Raw genomic sequence first — 20,523 nt, 5'->3', positions numbered from 1 at the left:
TGATAGTTTAACTTAGAGTAAAAATATCTGAGTAACCCAACTGAAAGTAGAAACAGTGTCTTTTAACCCCCCAAAAAGAAATCCTAACAAACAAAAGAGGCAAACACCTTTTATATTTACATTTTAATTTTTTATATTTGTTTTATTTTATAGAACTCCTGCAGGTTGTCATAACAACACGAGTGTATGTGGTATATCATAAATCGATAAATCGGTACATTGATAAAGCATGTCAGCCATGAAAAATGACGTATGCACATCTGGAGGAGGACCCAGAGGAAAATCCTCTCTCTCTCTCTCTCTCTCTCTCTCTCGCTCGCTCTCGTGACCACGTCCACACGCTGCAGACAATCTCACCAGAGGACAGGAAGCCAAACTATGAAGCTCTGGTGAACACCAGCTGAGCATTTGTCGCAGCCACCTGATGATTTTCGCCTTTTGTTGGGTGTTTTCAGCGCAGCTCTGACTGTTCAGGAGTCGCTTTGTGCAGAAAAGCTGCCCGGTGCGATAAAAGTGTCCACGCGGAGAGGAGAAAAAAACGTTTTAAAAGCGTAACGGAGTAGATTTTGTTTTGATTTTGTTCGTCTTTTGCTGTCAGGACAGCGGGACTTTTTTTTTTTTAGAAAGTTAGTTCCTTGATTTTTTCTGTAATTTATTTTTTATTCGGGGCAGTTTGCAGATAGAAGAATGCTGCCCCAGCTCCTCACCGTGGCCTGTGGTCTCTGCTGCTTTGGTTTTTCCTCCGTCACTGCAAATGTGCTAAAAGCAGAGGTAAGTCTATGGAAAATACATTATTCACTTACTTTAAACTATGCAAACTAATACATGCAGGGTTATGTTCTTATTTGAAGTGTGTTATTCAAGATGCTGTGTGTAAACAACTTCAATTTTTAATTTTCCTAACTTTCAAATATTGTTTTTAGTCGTTTCTCCATTACAATGTTATACCATATTCCTGGAAAATATAGATTAACAAAACCGAAATATTTTACTGGAGTTTAACCTCTTATTATATCCAGTGGCGACCCAAAGGGGTGGCCGGGAGGGGGGGCGCGCCCACCCTGACACAATTCCTGGCCCCGACATTTGCCCAAATAATGAAAAGGCCGACATTATTATCTTTAAGAGGTAATGGTGCACTCATACTTAACACTAGCGTGAAGATAGCAGTACTTTAAGAAACTAGACAACACAAAGCATCCATTGGTACCAACCAATGGTTGTGTTTACTGTGTTTACTGAGCCCATATGAACGCCCCCCTGTTTTAGTATTCACAACCTCGTAAAAGGGAAATTTGGGTTCGTGACTTCTAATGTTGTAAACACAAGTTAACGAATTCCATTTTAACAAAGCAAAAGCCATGATAGCATCTTGGGAAAGTAGCTAAATAACGCTTCAAAATTAGTCTACATTTTGGCAAAGGAAATACATAATCACAATATCACAATTTTTGAACTCCCCCAGCTGACACCGGATGTAAATATGAAGTCAGAAAGAAGTTGGACTCTTATGTCACACACACGTTATATTTTGGCTGGAATGAAAATCGGGTTGAAAAATATTTTAAATGTCTAATGATGTAAGAACTCCATGTTGTGTGGATGTTAACATGATGACATTTTGCAGACGTTATGTTTTATGACTAATTGTTTGATATTTTATGTCAAGATGAGCTGGCATGACACATTTGGGAGACGTTGCATTTTGGTTACTGAACAACACAACCTACATCAAAGTGATGTTTGCATTAGACGTCCTGACATCGAATTTTGGTCGTCACAACCGAAATTCAACCAAATATCAACTAATGACATTAATGGCCAAGTGGGTTTTTACATGAGTCTCCCCTAAACTTGAGACGGTTTGGTGCCTGTTAATATTTTGTTTATCATTCTACAATTCCTTAACTCCCATATTGACGCAGTTTTTGACTAGCCTCAAAAAATAACTGATTCCCACCACAGGGAAATATATCTGTGATCTGAAGTGTTTTTTTACTGTTTAATTGGCTGTTTCCAATCTTGCAGCAGCAAGGGAGGAAATGTTTGTGTTCCCATGTTTATTCAGCCTCCCTAAAAGACTCCTGACGGTTATCTTTCTGCACTGAGAGTCGTCCGTCTGAGCAGAAACTGTAACAAGAGATGAAACTTCATCCAGAGAAAAAATGTCATGAGTCTAAACTCTTGTGGCTTGTGAAGGAGGAGGGGAGATCCAGCCATGCCGGGGCAGAAACCTCAGCTGAGCTGCTTTGTTCTGAGGAAAAATAAGGGGGGTAGTGGTGCTGCACGAGGGAGGGGGTTAATGGTTTACATCTGTAGACTGCACAGGCCGGGAAGAAGGTCTGTGTTCACAACAAGCCGGACATGAGGCACGAAATCTGGGAGACTGTAGAGCAATGATAGTCAACTTACAGCCCCTGAGTCAAATCTGGCCCTCAGTAGTATGACATGTGGCCCCCCCCAAACATTTTCTGATTCACAATAAAGAATAAAGTTATTCACACTGGTAATTGTTTATGTACCTTTAGTTTGCATAAGATGCCAGAGTGCATTAAACAGCGTCCTAAAATACTGGAAATAACCTAAAATCCAAGACATGTCCTAAAATCTGAGGAATGTCCAAAATTCCAAGAAATGTCTAAAAATCCAAGAATAGTCCTTAGATCCTAGAAATGTCCTAACGTCTTCAAAAAATACTCAAAATGTCCGAAACCATAGAAACATCCTAAAGTCCTAGAAACATCCTAAAATCCAAGAAAATGTCCTAAAATCTTAAAGTCCTTGAAACGTCCTAAAATGCTAGAAATGTCCTCAAATCCAAGAAACCTGCTAAAATCCGAGAAATATCCTTAAATCCTAGAAACGTCCTACAGTCCTAGAATCGTCCCGTGAACATGTGTGAGGTTGCGACTGGCCCCTGGCCTCCTGCTGTCGAGGCCTCAGGCTTTGAAACTGCAGCCAGGAGACACTAAAGTGCAGCCTTCAGCTGAACAACATATTTTGACATGCAGCTCAGGAAATGATCGGGTACGAGCACCCTGCATGTCACATTTGCTCTAGTTTGAGGGTCATCAGGGCGTTTGATGTGATGCTTGGTCACAGACAGTCATACCGTCAGGAACGACACATACAAGGTGTTTCTGTGAAAGACAGGATGCACCAGCTGCCCCAGGAAATTGATTCACAGAGAAAAAAGTCCATCAACTGGCCTTAAATACACAAGAGTTTGTGCTAGTTCTGCGTGGACAGGACGCACGAAGGAGGACCTTAGTCACTGACCACAAGTTGCTGGCGTGTGAGTCAAGCCAGACATGGTGGATAACTCAGACAGTTTATAAGACGCCACAGGCGGCTGCCCTCCCGTGGCGGACGCACCGACACAGTGATGAATGTCTGTAAACAAAGTCAGACAACATTACAGCTGTTTGTGATACCTTCAGTGCTAAAATGATAACTGCTGCAACACTTTGAAACCTGGAGCGACATCATTTTTCTTGTGCTGCTTTCCTTTAACAAGTATTTATACCTTGCAAACCTTGCAGTTTCTTTTTTAAAAACATGGGGGAAAGGTAATTAGCAACTTGGTTGAAGAAATGTAATATAAACTGTAAAAAAAAAAAAAAAAAAAAAATTTAAAATGTAGATTTAGAAAAGCCAGGAAAAAACATATAAATAATATCATAATTACATAATTAGAATTAATTTACAGAATTCTAATGACTTTTAAGCATTTTTTTCCAGGTCACTTCCTTATTCTTGTTGGGGTTTTTTGGTTTTTTTTAAAGACAATGAGCAATTTAGGAAGAAATGCTCTACACATTGCAAAAAAAAAAAAAAGTAGATTTAGAAAATTATTTTAAAAAAATATGAAAACGGTATAGGGATAAAAGGAAAAAAAGCCAGAATAAATATAGAACAAATGATCATAATTACATATACATAATTATTACATTTTTTAGGCACATTTTTACAAGTAATCCCCTTGCAATTTGGTGAGAAATGTTCTCCAATTGCAAAAAATGTGTATTTTTTAAAAAACTTAAATAGCTAGGGAAAAATTTATTTAACCTATTTTATTTTACCTTAATTACATAATTAAAATAATTAATAATTAGAGAATTATTATAATTTGAATAATAATACAATTAAATAATCTTACTTATTGTTTTTTTTATAAATAATTTTTATTTACTAATTTTCAGATAATTTTCAATTAAGTTTTTGCAAATTCTTTGGATCATTCCTTCTTTTGTGCTCATTGTCTTCTGCCTATATTTTGAAAGAAGTCAAGCCAAGTTACACAGGTTTTAAAGGGTTAAGGTGAGACACACAGTGCCGGGATGCAGAAACAGGATAAGAGTTGATTATGGGGTCAGGATTACGTCACCTGAGAGCCGTACATGAACCCAGTGATCAAAAGATAGACGTGTCTGTGCGCGGAGGGAAAAGACAAAACAGCAAAGAGAGGAGAAACAAAGACGAAACTGAGTGACATAAATGTTTAATTAAAGTCGATGAAGCAACTTCTAAGGTGTTTGAGAAAGAAGAACTGAGACGGAGAAAGAGTTTAGAGGAATTTTGCGGTTCATCACTCATTGCTCAACATGAGAAGATCCCTCTCTGACTTCACTCCGACAAACTAAACCCACTTAATCCAAGCTGAGTGAAAAGAAAAGCTCCACCAAAAGAAAAATAAAACTTCCCCTTTTCTCCGAAAATGACTTCTGCTGAAGTGGAGCACCATCGCGACCTCCGGCATCTGTTTTCATTCACCACTTTTGCCTCGTCTAACCTTTCTTTACTCAAATAAAAAGCTTAGTGAGCACAGGAAGTGGGCAGCAATGAAAACATCACGGCCTAAATCAGGATCTCTCCATATCTGGAGAAAGAAAAATCTAGAGATTTCCCCTTGCCATCTGGAGACACATGTCTCGTGATCCCAACAGAGGGTTACAGATCCGGTCAAAACACATCTGGGTTCAGTTCCCTTTATCTCGACTGGAGGGGCTTGTTGATGTAGCATCAAAAGGAAAAAGGCCTAGCTTGAGATCTGGTGCTCGCTGCTCTGACAGGCAGCAGCTTGTCACTTGAGAAATGTCAAAATAATCAGCTGGATCGGCTCTAATGAGAAACTGGTGGAGTTCAAGGGAGAGAGGGAGCTTATCTTTGCTCTACACACAAGAAAATGGTCCTCCTTGTTAACAAAGACGACATAAAAGAGGGGAAGTTTCCACCATGATGCAGTTTTTAAGGATTTCTTAGTATTTTTAGTCTCAGGTGCTCAGCTGGTTGAATTCGACTAAATTTGAAGGCCAGATTTGCTGAACCTAAAGTCTCATTCCCACTGCACAAAAAACCCGCTAACATCTGGCTTTTTAATGCAACGGGAATGCATACAATTGGCATTTACACCGGGGTCAAATGACTCTGCAGTGGACATGGTTTTTTATCACCACTGGCTCCAATTGGTATTGAGGGGAATACAACATTCGGGTGAATGCAGTAATTTCAGGTCCTTAACCGGCGAGATGCAACTACACGCCATCTCTAATTACTGTCCATCTCCTCCTGAGCAGCACGAAAACACTGATCCAAATACGTCTGCACCGAGTTTGAAAGAGAGACTGAATAAGTAAGAGATACATAAAGAGAAGATGCCACTGAAAAGTTTTCAAAGATCCGTGTTCCTGTCTACTGTTTAAATGTTCTCCTGCCTGTCGGTGATGTCACACAGACACACCAACAAAACAACGTGCACACAAGCTGACCAAAAGGCAGACTCGCTCTGCAGTGGTGTGCTCACTGGCAGTGGGAATAAAGTCTATCGCCCATATTTAGCAGGTTTGCATGTGTTTGAAAAACATGTGCACATGCTAATTTTGGTGGAAAAATAATTCAGCGTAAAGACCATCTGCCAAAAATTATTAAGTACATTTACACAAGTACTGCACTTTTTGATTTCTTAACAGTGTTTTTATTTCACGCTACTGAATACTTATATTTCAGAGAGAAATATAATTTTTACTCTATGACATAAATAATTTCTGTATTTTATAAAATACAATTTATTATCATAATCTCCCCAAATAGTGTAGTGGTAGAATTGAACTAAATGCATTTACTCAAGTACTACACAAAAATACAAATTTAAGGTGCCTGTACTTATCTTGATTATTTCCCATTCATGCAACTTTATACTTATACCCCACTACATCTTAGAGGCCAATATTGTACTTTTACCTCCACTACATATGTTTTCATCTGACAGCTAACTAGTATGACATTTCTGGGCTACTGATAGAAATACAAACATCTCATTCTGAGGTAACGAAAGCACAACAATTCTTATTTTCAGGTTATTATTCACCAGGAAAACATACTTATATATTATATTCCATTTTTGCCAATATATCCCCCTAAATCCCGCAAATTAAACCTTAAACAAGGTTTTTAATGCAAGGCTTTTATTTGTAGTGGAGTTTTTAGACATTGTCGTCTAAGTGTGTCCAAGTCCAAGCTCATTTATCTACATCTTTCATGTATAAATGGAGTATTCTGCATAATATGTACTTCATGTTTGATGCAATAGTAGATTTGCTTCTCATACTATTTTTTTTTGTAATTGTGTAGTTTAGTTTTTATACCGCAGTATTGTAATATATTTATGTAAAGGATCTAAATTCTTCTCCCACCATGACTTAAATGAACTTTATTATAAGTTGTACTCATCCTATAAATGTAGCAAATGGTCAAAGTGGAGTAATTCATCATATTTCATAAGCTCCTTTTACATTTGGTTTGTGTGACAAGTGCTTTATTTGCCTTTGAGTAAAAGTATATAAAAGCATAAGACTGAAATTTAAAGTGCAAGCACCTCAAAATTAAATATACTCGTGGTTATCTGTGTGTGACAACTGCTTTACACACAGTGACCTGTGGTGCAATTAACCTTTTTATAAATAGTATTCATTTATCACTATATAAACCATATTGATGTGCCAGAGTACAGTAGGTTTGCATCACTAAGTTTTCATTAAAGCATAATAAAACGATCCAGTGATTTTATTTGACCTGTTAGACCTGGCAGAAATGTTAATGCAGAAATAATATTGCACGGCGCTGATGTGAGTGCTAACTGGGTCAGAGACGCCAAGAAATGAAGGCAATGTGAGATTCAGCCACTCATGAGCAGAATTTTCAGTTTTTTCCGTTGGCACCGAGCGAGAGGAACAACTGACTCAGTGCCTCAAATTTAAATTCAGTCATACTCCTAACCCCTCTCTCTCTCTCTTCTATTTTCTTTCGCCGCTCTTCTTTCTAATGTCTTTACCTCTCCTTCACTAATGTACCTCTGCTCTTTAGATCATCTTCTCGTGTCCTTTACCCTCTCCTCTGTCCATTTTCTTCGTCCCTCTCTCCCAGTGAGACTGAAGTCCTCATTTCTGGAAAAAAACTTTAAAAAACAGAGGAAGTTTATGCAGGCAGCCTGAAACAAACAGTGTTTAAACTCTTGGCAGCATTGTTATACACTAAAAAGACAGACGTGCACTTCTACGTGGTTAAATATACGTAAACTCACACCCTTATCTCTGTTTAATTCATAGTTTCTTTTAGCACTTACAGTATAAATATAGACAAAGACCCACATGACAGACGTAATGACAGTTACACTTCCTAATAAAATGTCATCATTCTTTTGTTTTTTTTTACCACAGTGGCTATAAATGCACAGGGGACTTTTTATTTTGTTTATAGCTTTTGTAGGAACTTGTGGTTGGCTTTTTTTTTATGATGCATCCGGGAAAACAAATTAGAACTCTCATGTGAATGTGAGTGTGAGACAGTATGTGGCATACGCTTTTCCTGTGATGGGTGACGGCCAGACATTGAGACATCACATGCATGCTGCCAGACATCATGATCACTTTTTTTGTAAATGCTGATTTTCATTTGAGTGATTTTGTTTTGTAACAAGTGGCAATTTTGCAGCAGGAGTCCTGAGAGCTCCAGGTTGATTAACTGATTTTTGTTAATTCAACTGAAATTTGTATCCAGCACTAATTCATCTGTCTATAAGGGTTTGAGGGGGATATCTGTGTTAAAATCTAAGTTTAAAATCTTTATTAGTTTGCTCAAGTTTCAAAGGGTTAAATGTTTGGGTTTTTTTGCTTAAAAAATACTTTCCGTCCGATGAATTAATCATTTTGGTCTGACGTAAAATAGTAAGGTCAAAGTAGGGTCACATAATTCATGTGTACATCACAGCTCAAGCGAGACTTTGCATCACGCTGGCTGTTTCAGCGTCTGTGCATTATACATCCAGCCCTCACGTCACTGCACACACACACACACACACACACACACACACACACACACACACACACACACACACACACACACACACACACACACACACACACACACACACACTGCATGCACTCAGCGGTGTGTTTACCAAACCAGCACCCTTTGACCACACATGGCCGTGTAGCGAGGCTACCAAGCTACCCCGAGGCCAACAATACCAGCCATGTACAAGTCTCAATAAATAGACGCTTTGATGGTGGCTGCTGGGAGTTCCAGGGAGGAGGGGTGCATGCTGGGATACCTGGCGTCTCAACCGGAGGTGGTGGCGGCGGCGGTGGTGTGTGGAGTAGTTTGGGACCAGAAGGAGAGAAGTGGAGGTCTTGACGGTGTGGGGGGGAGACTTTTCAGGGGAGTGTTTTTATAGAAGCAGACGCGTCACCACACTGGAGCCGCAGGACACACTAGCAGCAGTCAGCGGAGAGGCGGAGAGAGTAAATTTGGTCTGCATTACAGGCAGATTGACTCAAGAAGAGAGTCAGGGGATAAATTAGATTAACTAGATGCTTAAATAATCCAGAGAAATCTTAAAGACATTGTTTGGGGGGGTATGCAGAGAGGGGAGAGGGGGGATATGTTGCCTCTCTGCAGGTCGTCATAAGTGAACCTTGTTCTCTGCCTGCCACATGACTAACAGTAGCTGTGTGTGCACAGGCAGCGCATGGCCAGGTAGTCCGGCCCATGAAGCTGCTACGTTTCCATCCCTCCCCCTCTCTGCTTTTCCCTTCACTTGTCGTTGAAGAGAAAAACAGCACTAAATGCTGGAATAAGTAAGATATCTGAGGTTCAGATGACGTTAACGAAGGCATTCGGGGTAATTCCACTGATTTAATCTGTGGTGAAGACGTGTTAACCCTCTATGTGTGTGTGCAGACACATTCGTGGAAACACACAGTTTAAGATGCATTAATATTCTGCAACTCCAATAGATGCGAAGATGAGATGAGAAGATTAATACGACTCGAATGTTTGTCCCTTAAAGAGCTGTATCCAACATTCAGAACATTAATATGGCATCAAACAACGGTAAAGATATAGTGAGAGATGTCGCGCTCCTTCTGAGTGTGTTGTAATCCGAGCTTCTCTGTTTTTTGTTGCAGCAAATGGTTTGTGCCTGTTTGTGCATGTGAGTCTATTTGCGTTCCATTTGCACTGAGAAGTTGAACGTTTCCAAGCTACCAGTCTGAAATTTTACCTGGTAATGAGTTTTAAAGCTAGGCATCTGACTTTTTAATCAAGTAAAAACACGGTCTTATGAATGAAAACTATCATTTATAACCAATAAAACACACCCCTCAACTAAATATATTCAGGATTTTTTTGTGCTTTCTTGGTCTGGTAGCTTATGCTGGTTGATGTTAGCAAACTCTCAGAAAAATGTTTTTGCATTTTGGATATTACTAAGTTCATTGACTTGATGACTCTTCTCTACTTGTACTATATATTAGCATTTAATAGCAGATGTTGTTGACATATTTTTTAATTTCTGGACAGAGCAAGGCTAGCTGTTTCCCTATGTTTCCAGTTGTATTGCGAAGGTAACCATGTCCTAGTCCCAGCTTAATTTTAAAACTTTTCTCATCTAACTCTGCAAAAAAGCAAATAATTCCATTAAGTTTTAGACCACCAGCAGCATGCAGTGGAAAGAATAGGCTGGCCTTTCATGTGTTAAGATAAATAGTGGTGGTTTTGGTTGACATGAAGGCAGACAGAGAGAAGAGGAGGAGGACAGACATAGACAGTGGCAGGGAGATCTTAAAACTCAAGCTTTGAGGAACCCAAATGTTGCTGAAAATGTTACTTTTTCCAGAGTTTTGACCGCCAGTTGTCTTTGGCTGCGATAGTCTAGACAGACATCTGGGTCATCGTGACTGAAATGACATCAGTGTTTTCACATTGTGTGTTTTATTTGGCTCTCGGTTCCTCTCTCGTCCCTCCTCATGACCCCACAACAAAGTTCCCCCCAAATGAGTTCGGCATATATCAAAGGGGGTATGCGAGGAGTTGGTGTTGGGTTTCAAGAGTTCATAAACGGGATAATGTCACAGTCATGTGAAGAAATGACCATAAATTTAACATGACGAGTTAGCTTAGAGTGTGTGTTGGCTGATGCAACTCAAGTCACTAAAAAAACACACACTTTGTTTCCCTTATTCATGCAATCTGTGTGATGCATCTGAGCTCAGAGACGCAGGTCGTAACAAGCTCTGAAAGGTGACTGTAGAAAAACACACAGGCTCATACAAGCGGCCAATCCTTTCGCTTTTGTCGACTAAGATGTTTTCAAGTGGTTTTTGTGTTTTCGCTGGCACTACGATCAGACCAAGAAACTCACAAAGAAAGTAAAACAGAAAGAAGTAGATATTTTTCATGTGTTGCAAAACTCTTTGTTACTGCCTGATTGAAAATAAAACCCTCATGTAGTAACATTATCACTGCATTTAAGCAGATAAATGACATTTTCCAAACGTTTTTTAACTGTTTGTCTTTTTTTAAACATGTTGTATTTTATGGAAACATAATTCCCTATACCAAAATGCTGTATATGTCATGTAGCAGCCAAAATAAAGCAGGTTTTTGGGGTTTAGGTGTTTTAAAAATTTGGATTTTGCTGTTCCAGTCTTGACATTAGAAAGACTGTAAACAAATATGAAGTGGTGTTTTCAAGGCAGCAATCTCAACCCCTTTTTTAAGGTCTGTGTTTTCTTTATTAATCTTTTAATTGTTGGGTCTATAATGTAAAAATCACAAGTTATATATCAGAAATGCATATTTTAGTAAATTTAGAGTGTATTTTTTGTATTTTTAGGTGCTTTATAGCTTCTTGAATGGAAAATGAGATAAATGTATACACAAACAAAGTCTAAATAAATACATAAACAAACAGACATTTATTATTTTCTTTCTCTTGCAGGCTTGGCTGCAGCAGTATGGCTACCTGCCTCCAGGCGATGTCAGAGCCCAGGCCCTCCGCTCACCAAAAGCCATTGAAGCAGCGATATCAGCCATGCAGAGATTATACGGTTTGACTGTCACCGGCTCCATAGACACCAACACGTTAGAGTGAGTCCTGAACGTCTCTTTAGCACAGAATTGCCTAACACAGCAATTTTACGCTTTTTAAATAATGTGTCCTATGGTTGAGTTTGAGTATTTTACATACGAATTTTATTTTGTTGCCAGGGCGATGAGCCGGCCGCGATGTGGCGTCGCTGACAAGTTCGGCCCGCAGCTGAAAACCAACCTGAGGAGGAAGAGATACGCCGTGCAGGGTCTGAAGTGGGACAAGTCTGAGGTGACCTTCAGGTAAACGTCTATGCTGTTCAGTTATTTAATTGATTGTTTATTATTTAAAATGCTGATCACAATTTCTAAGACTCCAAGTTCAAATACTCATTTATTTGATTCTTAGCAATTGTTGCTTGTGTTGCCCGACCCAAAGTCCAAAACCCATAGATATTAAGTTTTCTATCACAGAAGAACAAGAAGTGGGCACCATACTATCCTGTATTGTAAAAAAAAGGCTGGAAAACAGATCAAATATTAAAACTAAGCATCCGATTTTAACTCAATGTGTCGTTTAACGTCACTCACCAATTGGTCTGTCTATTGGTCTGGTGTGGCACAGTGCATTCTGGTAGTTGTAGGTTTTCTACCTTTCATGGAAAAGCAAATGTCACAGTCCTTTTTCCTATTTTGTCAGGTCATGTAGCACCAAATTTAAAAGTATTTGCATTTTCTACTGCATTGACAGCCCAGTTTCTTTTACACTCAAAATACAAGTTCTAAATATGATTTTAACAGTCCACAAAAGAGCAAAAAAAAGAACAAAAATAGCATTGTTGATGTGCTGAACTGAATTTTTTTTGTATAATTTCTTAAAGTGGTGAGGCGATCTGCCTTATTCAACATTTATTCAAGATAAAGACACTTATTTTTATACTATTTTCCATAAAAGACTCAAAAACTAAAGACTTATCGACAGTAGTATGATGAATGTCTCTTTTGTGAAAGGTTTTTATTGTAAAGAATTAAGTAGGCTTTTTTGGCTTTACTTGCCTCCTTTCTGTTCTTCGGTGTATAATTTTGAGTTGACTGCATCCATCCCAGACCCTAAACTGTCTCCTGTTTGTCTCACAGCATACAGAACTACACCCCGAAGATCGGAGAGCGAGCCACATACGATGCTATCCGAAAAGCCTTCAAAGTTTGGGAGAGTGTGATCCCGCTCACCTTCAGAGAGATCCCCTACAGCCAGATCAGAGGCAACACTGACAAGTTCGCAGACATCATGCTCTCGTTCTCAGAGGGTTTCCATGGCGACAGCACGCCGTTTGACGGCGAGGGCGGTTTCCTGGCTCATGCCTACTTCCCCGGACACGGCATCGGAGGGGACACTCACTTTGACCTCGCTGAGCCCTGGACCACCGGGAACACGGACCAGGGGGGTAAGAGAGAGAGAAGAGCAGAAAGTGAGATTTAGACTCTGGAAGAAATGAAACTAAATTTTATTTATTTCTCTTTGAAGGTAATGATGTTTTCCTGGTGGCGGTCCATGAGCTGGGTCACGCTCTGGGTCTGGAGCACTCCAACGACCCCTCTGCCATTATGGCGCCCTTCTATCAGTGGTTTGAAACCGAAAACTTCCAGCTACCAGACGATGACCGCAGAGGCATCCAGGCAATCTACGGTGGGTTGTTCTCCAAAAGGAACTGGGAATTTACTGGATATATTTTTAGTGATTTTCATGTTATGAAATCTACACATTTACATTTTTTACACTGTTTTTCTAAAGGGACATTAGTACTAATTTGGGTATTAGACACTTTCAGTACTGTAAAATGTTAGATAAATATGACCATATAATCTAGACTTTAACCAGAGAGTCTGTTGCCATGGTAGCAGCTCTGTATCACCTTAGGCCACTCATTTGTTAGAGAAAATTTGTCAGTAATGCCACATGACATCTTGCACAAACCCGCCATTTTTAAAGATACAGTCAACCGCAATTTTTCTAGTTTACTTGACCCGAATATTTTTCTTTTTTTTTCTTTTTTCAACATAAAGGCAACACATATAACATATAATACAGAAGATGCTCACAATAAATTCACATACTTATCATGTTTTTGTTCTTTTCATGTAAATTTTTAACACTACTAAGTACCTCTTTAATAGTAATACCAAATCCCAGAAAGCACTCAATAACTCAGCATTTACAAGTATGACAAATCAGTAATAATTAAAATAATAAAGTGTTAACCAAGGTTAAACATAGAAACAAAATATATTTTTTTAAAATGGCAGCCAGTAATACTACGCTGTACACCACACCATCCAATTGATGAAGATGTTCTTCTGTTTGACTGCAAATGAGTACCTACGTATATACAGTACATTAAAATATGCTGGATGGTCTTACACCAAATTAACTTTTCACTCTCTCTGACATCTTTTCACACAGGAAGCAAATCTGGGGCTCCCCCTCCTCCTCCTCGCCCGCGACCCACAAAGCCGTTGTACCCCGACAATGGCCCAGACATCTGTGAGGGACACTTTGACACCATCGCCATCCTCAGAGGGGAAAAGTTTGTATTTAAGGTATAGGAGACATTTCTTACAGATCAAATTATAGATCGTTCTCACTGCAGAAATTTTGACCTGTCATTATAGGAAAAGCTAAGGTGAATTACCATTAACACCAGCTCTGTTCTATGCAAGTCTCCAATTAATATATATCTACCCTTTGAAACCAACACAAATTGGTTTGAACAAAAACAAAGAAAATGAACTTAAAGAGGTTCAGAAAAAAATGCATTAAAATGCAATTATTCTACTTATTTAAAAAAAATTTAATATAAAACCATTATAATTATAAAAATAGTTTACCTTTTTTAAAAATAATTTTCTAATAATCATTGCCTCTTTTACAAAACAACTTTTTAGCATAGTTTCTTGTCACCTTTTACTAATTTCTTGCAATATGTTGTATATTTCTTGCCAAGTTGGTCATTGCCTTTTTCCACATTTTCAAAAGAAATTTAACTAAATTTTCACAAGTTTCAAAGGATCGGATAGCTTGGAGCACAATAAAGTGTAGATCCAGGTTTTAAAGGGTTTAGTAAAAATGTTTGAATATGTTCTACTGTTTTTCTAATGTATGTGTTTGTGTTTGCAGGATAAGTGGTTTTGGCGTGTGCGCAACAACAAGGTGTTGCAAGGTTACCCGATGACCATCAGTCACTTCTGGAGGGGCCTGCCCTCAAACATCAACGCCGCCTACGAGAGGGATGATGGGAAATTTATCTTTTTCAAGGGTAGGTCCAGTGTTAGATTTGATGGAAACCAGATCTGGGGCGGCTGAGTCACTGCAGCTGGTCGAGTGATGAATTTTATGTGCTATGACTGGTTTCCTTTCATCTCCTTTTCATCTGGTCTTCGTGTTTTCTGATTCTCTTCTCATCATCTTGCTGTTTTCCTCCAGGTGACAAGTACTGGGTTTTTAGTGAGTCCACCATGGACAAGGATTCCCCCAAGAGCCTGAAAGACCTTGGCACCGGTCTACCAAAAGACAAGATCGATGCTGCTCTCTTCTACACACCAACAGGACAGACGTACTTCTTCAGAGGCACCAAGTGAGTCTGTTGTCTATTCATAAACCTCTTTAAAGTGTGGTGAACTTGTAAAATGTGTAGTCTGACCTGTTTGGTCAACTTTGCATGGTTGACTTTGTTCCAAGCCTCTTATGCATTGGTAAGAAAACATTTTAAAACAAGTTTTTCCACTGATTTGGTATGGACATGGAAGGATTACTGGACTGGCCGGAGAATAGCGAAGGAAACCACAACCCTGCCTTACTCCTCTTGCCAAAATCTAACCAGTCCAACCACTGATGGTAGCTGGCCAATCATAGGTAGAGTAGGGCGGGCCATTCTTTTGCTATCCTCGGAAATTTAGCCTATTGGGCACAGGCCCAGTGGCCCAAAAAGTAAGGGGCACCCCCTGGCCGTTACCTGCAAACTGTCACTCAAATTAACTTACTACTGACCAAGGAGAGATTAAAATGATCACAAAGGAAAAAAAAAACGCAAAGAGGCACAAAATGTCTCCAATAAGGGACAAAACAATCACGTAGAGACAAAAAATGACCAAAAAAGACACAAAATGACCTCAAAAAGACACAAAATAACTACTAAGACACGCAAAACCACAAAAACATGCATTGTGACAACAAAGAGATACAAAACAATGACATAACAAGACAATAAACAACTATAAAGTCTGTGTGTCTTGGTGTACGAAAGGTGGGGGGGGCTTTTTCATGTCTGTGCCCAGGGGCCCATTGTCTTATAATATGCCCCTGAGTAGGGTGTCAGACAAGACAAAGGTCCCACAACAGCCAAAATATTACCATTCTTAAAGAAGTGTTGCAGGTTTAGAAACTGTGTCAGTTCAAAAACACATAAATCAATCCAAAACAAATACAACAATGTGCTGCAAATGAGGAAACATGCTGCAGAAAGCCAAAAACAAATACATAAACTGCAAATTGCAGGTACAGGAAAGATCCAAAGTCTAAAACAAATATTCCCAGACAACAGATGCAAGAGAAATTCGCTGCTGTTTGGGTAATTTGGTCCTCATTTCAAAGGACGAGTGACTGGAAGTACTCCTTTATCATCCTTTTAACTTTTTCTGTGACACACTGTATGAGCATTCCTGCAGCACTCATGCATAGATCAAATCTCTTTCCGTTTAGCCCAAACAAAAACTAATCACACTTTCTTTTTACAGTTGTAGCAACCTGTTGTAACTTGCACTCTTAAAATGCTTATCTGTGAACTTGTTATGAAGGGAGCATCCCACATTTTAGTTCTCTGACTCACAGTTTGTCACGCCGTCTTTGGTAACACTGCATAATGTGGAAAAAAGAAGATAAATAGTGGAGACCTTTGCTAAATTTTCAGTCTCTCTGAATGTGAAGACACTGAGTCTAAAATATATCAGAATCAGCCTAAAAACTACCACATGTTATTTCTGTGTAACCACAGAAAACCCCCATATTCCCCAAAACAACACTGAGGACATGAACTTTGCATTGCACCAATTAATCATCCAAAGCCAGATTTTCAGGAAAAAATGTTTTCCTACACTGTAGATCTTTTTAAATTTTTGTGTTTTGGTGTCATTTGCAGGTATTACCGTTTTAACGAGCAGACTCGCACCGTGGACAGCGGATATCCAAAACCCATCAGCATGTGGAGCGGGGCACCGGAGAACATCAAAGCTGCCATCATGAGTGAAGACGGATGTAAGTTTTCCTCCCCATGTTTTTATTCCAAGACACGAAGAGCTGAAACAACAAAAAGTCAATGGATTAAAAATTTATTGGCATCTTCTTTGACAATTCCTCACAATCAAGGAAAAATGTCAAACATTTCTGAGTTTAAGTTTCTTAAATGTGAAGATTTTTAACTTTGTCTTATGTGATTGTTAACTGAATATATTTGACTGTTGATCAGACAAATCAAGCATTTTTACCACATTACATCACAATATCAATTAACAGATTGATCTGTACACAAAATAATCATTTTCTATTGTTGACATAATAGAGCAGTTTTAGCCCAAACAGCTGTGCGGTACTGTTTCGAATTAAAGCAACCATCAAAAAATCTTGTACTCTCTACTTTCCGCAGCTTACACGTACTTCTACAAGGCCAACAAGTACTGGAAGTTCAACAACCAGTACATGAAGGTGGATTCTGGCTACCCCAAGTCTGTGCTCAGCGACTGGATGGGCTGCGAAGGCGATGAGCCCAAGAGGGGTCGGGAAGAGGAGGTGATCATCATCGAGGTGGACGAATCACAGAGCGGGGCCGGACCGGTCGCCGTGGTGATCCCTCTCCTCCTGCTGGTGCTGGTGGTGGTCACTCTGGGAGCGCTTTTGTTCTTCAGGAAGTACGGCACGCCTCGACGCCTCCTCTACTGCCAGAGATCCCTCCTGGACAAGGTGTAGAGAGGAGGCGATAGACAGACTGCCACAGAGGGACAGAAAGAGAGGAGGAGAGAACGAGGGCCGGGTGAGGATGGAAACTGAGCGGAGGAAGTAAAGGAGGAGGAGAAAGCGAACGGAGAAAAGACAGAAGAAACAGGGGGGAGGAGGGGAACAACGTGTTAAGTTTTGGGTGGCTTGTACGTGCCACAAAAGCGAGAAAAAAAAGGCCCTAGAAACTGAAATCAGGAAAAATGTGTATTTGTATGTTAAGTATTTACATGTACTGTGTTCGGAGATTGACAACATACCCACAGTCTCACGTAGAGAAGGGAAAATTACAAAGAGACTCATCCACGACTCCTCTCTCACATCCCAGGTTTAAAAACACAAACATCCCTCCTTCCTTCCTCTCCTTTAAACTGGACGACTCCAGCTGAACTGCTGTCTGATTCATTCACACCTTTGAGATTTGTGTCTCATTTTTGGGTTTTACTCAGAAATTCATCATCTCTGTTGAGTTTTTGCTCTGAAAAAAAATTGCTGTTGAGTTTCACTTTGAAAAACATGAACTCATTGTGACTTTTTTACTCTTGAATTCATTTATTTGGCAAAGTTTTGATATTTGGCTAAGCGGTATTTCCTATATTTCTTGTTTTTTGTTTCTACCACTAAGTAGGGCTGGGTATTAGACATTATACATCTGTAGTTCCACCTCAAGTTCTCTATTCTTATCTTGTGCAAAGCAATTCCCACAACGCAGATGCTGATAATAGAAATCTCTTCCCAGCTGGCCACCAGCGTCATTAGAAGATGACATTTGGTGATGAAAATACAACGTCAGGACGACATCTAAGATCAACGTCAACTTCAGGCATACTGACAACAAATGTCTGTTTAAAAAAAGGAAAAAAAAAAGAAGTAAAAGCAAAATTGAAGTCATAAAATAGCGCAGATTAAAATATAGGGCTAAAAAATAAAATATAGATAAGTAATATAAATTTGTGTTGACAGTATTGCAAATAAAGAAACTGAATGTAAACAGAATGTAAACAGGGATGAGCTTAATATATATGCGCATAAATGATTTCACAGCAGCTTTCTTTAAACCAAAAAAATTAAATGTGATGTTTTGCAATGAAATTGCAGAAGCAAGTGAAAATATCAAAAATCTGTGCATATTTTAGTGTATTTTAGCCATTCTGCTTTATGTTTTGAGGTTGAAAAGTGTTTTCCAATCAATGACTTTTTGTTCCATATCAATGATACAGAAAAAAAGCTTGGTGAAACTACGATGATTGGTCAAATTTGCAAAAACCTTGTGGTGATAAGCAAAAAAATTACAAGTTCATGCAGAAATCACAGGTATTGGTTGAATTTGCATTAACTATTTTGACATCATAACAACCTGGAGGGGCTGATATTGTGCAGCCTGAAATGTGTCTACTGCACACAGTATTAAAAATTGTCAGATTGGTAATCACTGAAGATTTCCTTCTTTAGTCTTTATTCCTTTAGGACAAAAAATTGCCTATTTTTTCCTATTTTATAAAGGTAAAGTTCTTTGACTGTTGCCTGTGCTTTGACAATAATAATATTTGAGAACTTTGGCTTCTCGTCAATGGAAATAAGTGCTCTTATGTTTCAAAATAAGGTACTAAAAGTGTTACATTGACACTAGTATGGAACATTTTTAACGATACCTAGCCCTACTACACAGTCCAGTAGCCAGAAGTAATTGTGGGCATTGTGCATTTCTGCAAACCATGAATACATTACATTTGTACATTTCTAAAGTGATAATATATGAGCTGACTTTGTCATCAGGAGGTGGATGGCGTGACACCACGGCGATACACATGCCGAGCTGTAGACCACTGTCTGAGAACAAAAAACAACAAAATGGGTTGTTTTTTGGGTGCTTTTAGCAAGACATCTGGACATTTCTGGTCAGAATTGTACCCCCAAAACTGGGTATTTTAAGCCCAGACATAATCTTTTCCAGAACCAACCCAAGATATATTTGTTCCTAAATATGATGACACTTAAACCGCAGCATTTTTCAGACATATCAGCAACATAATAGTGTATGAAATGTTACATTTTCAGGGTATGAAGAGATACACAATGCCAACATTTATACAGGTAATTGTGTCACGCTACAACAATTATTCAGTCAAATCTGCTTCACTCCAACCATGTTCAGTTTTAGTTAAAATCACCCGCCTCATGTTTGACGGAGCTGAGTATAACAGCGTGTCCCGTATGCACAGTGTTCGTGTCGATTGATGCAGATTTTTCAACAGTTAGGATTTTTGATTATTGTGTTTTTTAACCGGGATTATGTCCACAAATCTCAAACGTAACACGAGGTTGCCGGAGAAGATTCCCCACTTGTTGAAAAAAATCAAAAATGGTACAAAAACTAGAATCTTGAATATGATCCACAGGTTTCTCTCAGTGCAAGCAGTCAGACGGGAAAAATATTTCTTAAAAACGTGACTCGCGAATGACAGTTTTCAAACATTCCAGTACATTTGTTGTCGAATAGCAGAGCTGCTTGTCCAAATGTAAGCGGTACAACAATAAGGTGCAATTTTTAATTATTATCATTGTTACGGGAAATTGTTGTTATTATAAGTATGGTTATTGTTATTATTGTTCTCCTGGTAAAGTTATAATAATTTTTTTTTTGTCTTTTGTACATTGTCATCTGGAGTCCTGCTGGACAGAGGCATAACGTGACAATGGTGGAAATAAATCCCAGTTTACACTCAGCAGCATGTGATAAATTAGATCAGATCAGGGGGAGTAAATGTGACTTCAGGGAGTTTCGTATTACTAGGAAACGCCCGAAATTACAGAGATGTTGGCACAGAATAACAAGCGACTCTATTTATGAACTTTGATGGTGCTCAATGATTTTTTTTTTTTACATAAATCAAAATTGAAGGTGAATGCATTCAGTTAATAACAATGATAATGGTAATGATATTTATAATGATGATCATATCAATAAAATGGAATGAGATTTTTTTTTCTGCCTGTTTTCACTTTTGTATTTCATTAGATAAAGTGAAATTAAACTATTTTCTACAATCTTGGAATACATTTCTTCCATGCTTTCATACTCACTTCAAAAGTGGCTGAACACACACACACAC

General features: G+C 38.8%; 1 protein-coding gene across 1 annotated transcript; it reads left to right on the top strand.

The window, feature by feature from the left end:
- The first annotated feature begins 329 nt into the window (after positions 1 to 329).
- mmp14a (matrix metallopeptidase 14a (membrane-inserted)) lies at positions 330 to 20,455 on the top strand. The gene is made up of 10 exons (XM_042512078.1): positions 330 to 771; positions 11,279 to 11,427; positions 11,548 to 11,670; positions 12,505 to 12,812; positions 12,893 to 13,054; positions 13,829 to 13,965; positions 14,543 to 14,681; positions 14,849 to 14,999; positions 16,560 to 16,675; positions 17,064 to 20,455. The coding sequence occupies exons 1-10, from the start codon at positions 688 to 690 to the stop codon at positions 17,381 to 17,383; spliced, it is 1,689 nt and encodes a 562-aa protein (XP_042368012.1). The 5' UTR covers positions 330 to 687; the 3' UTR covers positions 17,384 to 20,455.
- Positions 20,456 to 20,523: the final 68 nt, after the last annotated feature.

Source organism: Plectropomus leopardus, chromosome 23, assembly GCF_008729295.1.
Source record: "Plectropomus leopardus isolate mb chromosome 23, YSFRI_Pleo_2.0, whole genome shotgun sequence".
Taxonomy (NCBI): Eukaryota; Metazoa; Chordata; class Actinopteri; order Perciformes; family Serranidae; genus Plectropomus; species Plectropomus leopardus.
Note: the sequence above shows the minus strand (reverse complement) of the source record. Positions and strands in the feature narration are given on the sequence as shown.

Excerpts from the sequence above, each read along its gene's own strand:
- mmp14a (XM_042512078.1), top strand. The coding sequence starts at position 688 with ATGCTGCCCCAGCTCCTCACCGTGGCCTGTGGTCTCTGCTGCTTTGGT. Across the intron at positions 11,671-12,504 it reads AAGTCTGAGGTGACCTTCAG|CATACAGAACTACACCCCGA; the intron begins GTAAACGTCTAT and ends TTTGTCTCACAG. Across the intron at positions 12,813-12,892 it reads CGGGAACACGGACCAGGGGG|GTAATGATGTTTTCCTGGTG; the intron begins GTAAGAGAGAGA and ends TTCTCTTTGAAG.